Below are 8,613 nucleotides of genomic sequence, written 5' to 3'. Positions count from 1 at the left end.
AGAATATTACTGTCATTGTTGTATTGTTATCATAATTAACAATGTTGTTGTAGGTAAGTAGTATGGATTGTAGTGCTAAGTAGGTGTTAAGTATGTAAGTATTCATTGTGTGGTTAATGTATTCATAGCTTGTGCAATGTTTTTTACCTGACTCCTTGTCGTCAAAATAGTCATGGAGCATCTCGAGCAGCACCCCGCTTGTGATGCTTGACCTATGACCTTCCTCCTCGTTCAATAACAGAGCAATTTGCCTTGCTTCTTCCATCAGGAAATAGCACCCGCTTTTAATATTTGCTTGTAACCATGGTAAGTTGCTAGGATACCGATCGTTGCCATGGCGCCCGGTTTACCTCCGTTTCATGGGCCGTGTGACGCGCTCCGTGCACAGTAATGGCTTGAGGATCTAGTACCTTCTTTCTCAGGAACTACAAGGAGTATAGCGGCGTCTTTGGCATCAAATGATTGCTTATTGTCTCTATAATCAGTTTGTGCAAAAAGCTATTTTTCGACTAACATCGCGCAAGTTGACTTATTATCACTATACTGATAAATTTAATAATGCACCAAACGGTACCTTTTGTCAATTATGGTCACATATGACTTGCTTTTATAATAATAATAATAATAATAATAATCATATTTTTCTACATCTAAGTGTATTTATATAAACAAAGTATTACTAATATTAGAGAAAGCATCATTCATTTTCCTCTTACGGTGTTTGTTTATTAGTTTTTAACGACCTGGGGCTAAGCCCCCAGGTCGTTCCTGATTTCACCCACGTGCGATGTTTGTATAGAATATATCAGTACATATCAAAAAAAGGCTTAGTAGCTACCCTGCAGTTACTCTACCTTTGTGCAGGTAGTTTGTTGCTCCTACTTTGAGCATGCTTACTGCAACAGTAGCAGGACAGTAGCTTGACAGTAGCACGGCAGTAGAATGGAGCAAAAAAAGATTTTAAACGGGCTTCTAGAAGGAGTGAGTGGCATTATAGAAGAACGTGGAGAGCACAGACAGCCAAAAGAAGCATCCAAAAGTTCTACTACAGTACATGTGACTGAGGGGATTGCAGGATAATGCAGCAAAGGGTAACGAAGAGTAGCAAAGTACCTACGAACTACCTTCAAGGTTCTCTTCTCTACTGTACCCAACTTAGCCTTTTTTTGATGTAGACTGTATATTTATTTGTATGTCCACACTTACAATTCTTCTGTACATGTTGTATTGGAGAAATAACAAAATTTATAAGCCTTAGCAACCACTTGCCCATGCTCCTTTACATAGTGGGTGTGGTCACGGCAAACAAAATGGCTTACACATAGGACAAAGTTATAAACTTTCTAACAGCAGGAGAACATAGAGATACAGTCTCAAGACTTTTCTTTAAGCATTACAAGGTAGAGAGAACCTTTATAAGTTTTTTAAGAACCCAGCTGTACTAACAAGGTGGTGGAATCAATTATATGAATATTTTTTACACAGTTATGCTTGTTCCTTAGGTTTTGTATTAAGGAGGGAGAAAAGACTTTTCAAATTTGTCACAACAAAGGCTGGGCAGGATATTGTCACTGTAAGGACTAGGTCATCAAATATATGGATACAAACCAATGTTTGTAAACAAATAATAGTTTTAAAATAATATTTTGACTTAAATAATTGCTGCACCTGATTAGTTTTAGCAGTTTTGCGGCTATTAGTATTGCAAAAGCAAAATTTCTAATGAATGTTGTACAGTGATGCACTTCATCTAAAATTTATCCTGATGCATAGCTATAGCACTCCCTCACTAGCTTAAGATCAAAAGTTCTGCATGTCATAGAGATAGTAAAAGCCACTGAATAATCAACTTCTTATTTGTAGCTACCATTATGACTGTTTTTGCAAAATTGGTGTGCAGGGTATACTAACCATAGTTATGGTATGTTTATCATCAGTGGCGGATCTAAGGGGGTCGTGGGGGGCAAGCCCCCCCAGGTTTAGCTGTACACCCACACACTAATTATAGTTGATTGTTCTTACATAAACTAATTATCCTTGGCCAGTCCCACTAACAATAACAGAAGTAATGCCACCTGATCTTGTATTATTTACTATAAAGTCTATAATCTACTTTATCTACTTGTATCATGTCAAAACAACTAACTCTTTTTGATCTACTTAGAGGTATTATTCATGTATAATGATTTATAATTAAGCTTTTGATTTCATATGACACAGAGAGATCTAAGACAAATAGAGATGACTCTGCTCAAGAAGAAATGTCTTGTCCTGTCACTAGCAGGAATGCAGAAGAACCAACTCTATACAGTTGTAGCCACCATAATTTAGAAATGAATACAAGTCATTCTAGTGTTGCTACTGCTTCATCTAGTTCATCACTACCATTGTCGATGGAGTCTGAATTAGATATAGCCAAAGGTGTTCATGATAGTCCTGTACAGCCACGTAACCACCCATTTCCATCATCACAATTTGGTGTGAAGAGCAGATCATTTAATCCAATGTGGTATAGCAAATATTCCTGGTTGGAATATTCTGTCAAGAGAGATGCAGCATTTTGTTATGCTTGTTAAATTTTACCACTTCTACACTTGATGATGTCTTTGTTAGAACTGGCTATACAAATTGGAAGCATGCAGCAGGGAAGACTGGAAAGCTAGAGAAGCATAACACCTCACTGAGGCATGTACACTCAATGGCTTCATGGAGTGACTATAACGAAACCAGAAGCAGTGATACATCCATTGCATCATCTCTGAGTAATCAATGGAGCAGATTAGTAGGAATAGTCACTACATAAAATCTATTTTGGAGGTTCTTTTGTTCTGTGCTACTCAGGAAATTGCATTGAGAGGACATAGAGAAGTGGCCTCAAAGAACAAAGGTAACTTCTTAACAATACCTAGTAGGTAAGCATGATTCTATTGTTGCATCACGTTTGTGTGATGAGCCAAGAAATGCAGCCTATACTTCTCATAGTATCAAACAAAATGAGCTTCTAAATCTTCTCACCAAAAACGTGCAGAAGGTCATTTGCAGTCAAGTGAGGAATGCTGGTTACTATAGCATTATCGTTGATGAATGTAGAGATCTTGCTAAGAGGGAGCAATTGTCTTTCTGTGTTCCATATGTCAATGTAGCTGATGGTATCGTCAATCAAAGGTACTTGGGATTCTCTCATGCCAAAGATCTTGATGCAACCAGCTTAACGGGATACATTAAGGAGTTAGTTAATGGCTTTGACTTTAATTTTTTTAAAATGGTGAGTCAGGGGTATGAACGTATCAATGTAATGAGTGGACATTGCTCAGGTGTTCAAACTAAGGTACGACAGTTTGCTCCATATGCTACATATATTCACTGTCATGCCCATGCTTTAAATCTAGTCTTGGTAATATCTGTCAAATCTGTACCAATAGCAGCTGAGTTTTTTGCTTTATTAGAGGCCTTGTATGTTTTCTTCTCTCCTGCAAAAGCCCATGATGTTTTTATTAAAGGCAATCACAATTACACCCTGAAAAATGACAAATGGAACTGCAGAAACGGAGTGACACTCGCTAGGTATGCCGCTTTACAGCAGTCAGTGTCATATGTTGCATAAATAACTCCGTTTTTCTCTTTTTGTAGGAAATATCAGTGTCACATGATGCTGCTAAGGCCATTGAGGCTAGGGGGTTGTATCGCAAGGTGCAATCATTAACTTTCCTTGTATCACTCGTTACATTTGATCACATTCTCACTTGTACTAAGCAACTATCAGATCAACTTCAGAGTTCATCTTCTAATCTTTCTTCAGCATCTCATATAGTTGTTGCTACTAAGTCTTTTTTATCAGAGTATGGTATTGATGACTATTGAAAGAAAGTTTATGATTGTGCACCAACAATTGCTAACTCATGATATTCCTATTCAATCAGGCAGAGACCAAGGAAGGAGAAGAAAAAGGCCCAGACATTTAGAGGAGAGTGTCATTCTAGAAACTGTTGGCTCTTGGGAGTCTCAGTCTACTAGTGATGAGATCTGCTACCAATTTTACTTCCCTGTAATTGATACGTTTATTTGTGAGATGAATCACAGGTTTGGCACTCGTAATCTTACTATTATGAATGGTATTTTATCCTGTACACCAGCTTCAGCTACTTTTCTCTCTCTTCCTGATCATACTTCAATTGCAGGACAATATGACATTGAAATTCAATCGTTGGCCACAGAGTGCAGCTTGGTAAAAACGGCCATCACTCAGGGTGACCCAAAAGTAAAACCTCTCAAAGCCTTTGGACAGTATCTTTTGTCGTCTCAACCAGCTTACTCTACTTTGTGGAACTTGGCACAATTTGCTCCAACCATAGCGGTAACCAGTGCTGAGAGCAAATGGTCATTTTCAACACTCAAGAGAATTGAGACCAAACTAAGGACAAGAATGACAGAGGACAGACTATCAGATCTAGCCATTTTGTCAATTGAGCAGGAAGTAGCTGAAAATTTGAATATGTACAGTATTATGGAAGAGTTTGCTGCAGTTGACGACAATAGACGCATTGTATTTTTCTAGTTTATTTCAATGGCAATTATTGAGCCACACCCCCAATTTACTATGCCCTAACTAATAAGCAACAACCACATGTTCATGAACAATATTAAGGCCCCCTAGTAATTTTTTCCTAGATCTGCCCCTGTTTATCATTAATTATTATCATTACTTATTATTATTACTATTTTGGTCATTTTGGTTTCAATCATGAAAGAGAATATATATTATTATTATTGTCATCATTATTATTATTATCATTATTAATCTTAATTATTATTTTCACACATGAGCATAACGCACACACATGTTCTTTGTTCCATCTGACTTCTTCATCATCTATTTATCATAGTTATCATTTTCCATCTCACTTCTTGTTATTTTAATGATAATATTTGACAACTTAACTACTTGTTCTTTGTGTATTTTGTCTAGGCAAAGTAGCCGCGAGAATTGGTGACCCGTTCTTCACAATACCTTCTATAGACTTCTTCCCGTTGTCACTCATTTGTCATGTCTCATAGTGGCTCCTGTATTATTTCTCCTCAACCTCCAGCACCATCTACAGCTTCATCTGGCGTCTCGGTCGTCGTTAAAATCCCTCCCTTTTGGCCCTCCAATCCAGAACTATCGTTGTGTCAGGTAGATGCACAGATTGCTACCGAAGGTATTACTGTAGAAAAGAAAAAGTTTCACCATGTTATTGCCTCCTTGTCTCCTGAGTTTGTTTCTGAGGTCCATGACTTCATTCTCATGCCCCTGTCTACCACTGCCTATGATGCTCTGAGATCACAGTTAATTAAGCATACCACTACAGAGGCGTCTTCAACAACTATTCAACACAGAAGAATTAGGTGATTGTACTCTGTCTCAATTCCTCCTCCGTATGACTCAAATTATATGAGACAAAGCCGCTACTGCTGACTGCTCATTTCTACGGGAACTCTTCCTTCAGCATTTATCATCAAATCTTCGTATGGTACTTGCTGATGCTACTGACGAGTCACATGATTTGGAGTCCTTTGCTTCTGTAGCTGACAAGATTGGTGAAGTAGCTACACCTGCCGTTAATTCAGTAAAAATTCCTTCACTTTCAGCCGAAGTTGAATAATTACACTCTCAAATCAGTAATCTTCCAACAATTGTTCATTTCTTCAGCCACCTCCACGCTCTAGCTCTAAATCAAGACCTAGGTATTCTCAACTGTGCTCTGCAGTCAAACTCCTTCCTCTCCTTGCTTGTATCACAATCCCTTCATTGAGAAAACTGTTAAGAGTGTCCTACCCTGTACTTCGAACTCGGGAAACGATCCAGCTGGGCATTAATGGTGGCGAATGTTCCCAGCAGTTCTCACAGTCACTTGTTCTCCTTTAATGATAAAAACTGTTGTCTGACAATTTTGGTGGATACTGGTGCTGAAGTCAGTGTAATCCCTCGTACTAAGTGTGATCGACATCGTCGTTCATTAAACTTCACACTTCAAACTCCCAATGGTACTCAAATTCACATAAATGGTCAAGGCTCCCTCACTCTCAATCTGCGTCTTCGTAGACCTTATCATTCGATCTTCACTATTGCTGATGTGAAAGAGCCTATCTGGGGTGCAGACTTTGTTCAACACCATGGCCTCTTTATTAATATACAGTGCAAGACACTTATAGATTCCAGAAAAAAAATTAAAACTATCTTGCAATGCACGTACCAGAATGCATACGGTCTTACTCTTAACTCTCACTTCTTTTTTCTCTCCTTTTAGGGTATCTTGAATTAACTCAACCATGGAAAGGTAATACTCCCGTCAAGTACAACATTGTTTATCATATTCAGACGTCAGGACCACCTGTATCCGCTCAAACTCAACGACTTCCTCCCAAACGCTTAACAATCGCTAGTTCCCTCACATGATGGAACTGAAAATCACTCATCCTCCTTCCAGTCAATTACTTACATATGGTCACAAAGAAGACTAGTGGTGATTGGTGACCATGCAGGGACTATAGGGCGCTCAATAAGATCACCGTATCTGACCGACACATTCAGAAATTCGCATCCACTTTGCATTCACTCTGAGCTCGATCTTGTTTGTGCGTACCATCAAATAATTGCTACAGAGAATGTCCATAAAACAGCAGTGAGCATGTCTATTCTAATTCACTCGTCTGCCCATTGGTCTAAGAAATGCACCGTAAACATTGCAGTGTTTTATGGATATAGTACTTCATGCTCTTCAGTTTGCCTACGTATACATTGATGACGTGTTGGTAGCTAGTTTTGATGAGGTCAACACAAGAACCAATTTACACAAATATTAAATCGTTTCAAACAGTATAGAGTCTTCATTAACCCAGACAAATGTGAGTTTGGTCAATCCTCATTACACTCTCTTGGTCATATAGTCAATGAGAATGGTATCCGACCATTAGAGTCTAAAGTATCTGCTGTTACTGATTTCCCTTTACCTCAATCTCAGTGTCAAGTCAGACAGTCGTTAGGTCTCATAAATTTTTATTATCGCTTCATGCCTCACAGTTCTCAAACTCTTGAACTTTTGTACTCGTTACTCTTTTCAACTCCTGCTCATTCTCCTTTTTCCTGGACTGATGATTTAGTCAATGTATTTCATAAAGCGAAAAGTGCACTAGCTAAAGCCACTCTACTGTAGGGTCCACAGCTAAAAAAATCAAAGTCGTCCAAAGAATCCTTTTGGTAGTGACATGAAGAACACTAAAGAGTATTAGCTAAAATGTATTTTTCATTTTTTTAAATATCTTTCTCTAATAATTGCAACTTTTCTGAGAAATGGGGCGTGGCTTAATATTCTAATTGACAATATGTGAGCTCAACAGAGTAATTACAGGGTCTTTACTGTTCTGAAGCGAAAATCAAGAATTTCTCTACAAAGTTCTATAAAGGTACTATATCTATATCACCTTTTTACTGCTCAGAGTAGATGAGTAAGTAGGTATGATTTATGTAGAAATTTAGCAAAAAATATTGTATGTGACAAGTGATGAATTTTACTTAAGGGACTTTTGAATGAAATTTTAATATTTTTTTAATTGCTGCCATTTTATAGTAAAGAAAAAGTTGTACAACTTGTGCTATTTTTAAAAATTTACCATGCACTGTTTAGAAGTTACAGATCATTGAACTTTAATTATTAAAAAAAATTCCTGAATAACTTTTCATACTTTATACGCCATTTTTGATCTTGTGTCATTTCTGGATACCTCTGTATATTGTAAAACTGGCAGGAAATATTAATTGCAAGATGGGGTTAAGTTTTGACGTCATATTAGTCAAACCATTAATAAAAATGGCCACCAGTATGTATTTCCTGACTATTGTTTATTTAGCTGTTTCATCTGGTGAATGCAGGCTCTACAAAGCTCTAGAGCTTGCAATCGTGGCATAATGAAGGCAAACACTCAATCAAGTTTGTATGCAGTAAATGCTTTTGTGATACACTGACGTTTGAAAATCAACAAAACTTTATGAGAGATTGCAGCCCATTTTGCAAAACTTTAAAGACTTTTGCCAAATGATGCAACATACGTTAATAGAAAATATTATAAACACAATGATATTACTAAAAATTAAAGTACTCTCATCATGTTCAAGAATTCTTTACTCAGTTTTCATCCATTTTACAAAGTTTAGTAAAATTTATTGCATCTCACTATTGAGAAAAAATTCAAAATATTATATAATGTAGAAAAAGTATATAGAAAACAATTTGTGTCCCGAAATCTAAATTGTGAGTTCAGCCCATTGTACCTTAAGTATCATATATTTGTAACTCCTTAGTAGATGCAAAATAACTACTAGGCCTGCCCAATACTTGCATTAACTGTGAATGACATGTTTCTAATGACCTGGGGCGTAGCCCCCAGGTCGTTCATATAATTGATTTCACCTATGTGCGATGTTTGTATATATATATATATATTTTGGTGTACACACTTACATATCATCGATACATGTTGTATTGGACAAATAACAAGCCTTAGCAACTGTCCATCCACCCTCCTCTATGTGGTGGGCGTGGCCATAGCAAACAAAATGGTGGCTTACGTATGAGA

General features: G+C 37.3%; 1 protein-coding gene across 1 annotated transcript; it reads left to right on the top strand.

Annotated features, from left to right (window-relative positions):
- Positions 1 to 5,855: 5,855 nt before the first annotated feature.
- LOC100639562 (uncharacterized) lies at positions 5,856 to 7,193 on the top strand. Its single transcript, XM_011412038.1, has 5 exons — positions 5,856 to 6,132; positions 6,288 to 6,373; positions 6,468 to 6,716; positions 6,763 to 6,810; positions 6,858 to 7,193. The coding sequence occupies exons 1-5, from the start codon at positions 5,856 to 5,858 to the stop codon at positions 7,191 to 7,193; spliced, it is 996 nt and encodes a 331-aa protein (XP_011410340.1).
- The last annotated feature ends 1,420 nt before the right edge of the window (positions 7,194 to 8,613 follow it).

This window comes from Amphimedon queenslandica, unplaced genomic scaffold, assembly GCF_000090795.2.
Source record: "Amphimedon queenslandica unplaced genomic scaffold, v1.1 AMPQUscaffold_13493, whole genome shotgun sequence".
NCBI lineage: Eukaryota > Metazoa > Porifera > Demospongiae > Haplosclerida > Niphatidae > Amphimedon > Amphimedon queenslandica.
Note: the sequence above shows the minus strand (reverse complement) of the source record. Positions and strands in the feature narration are given on the sequence as shown.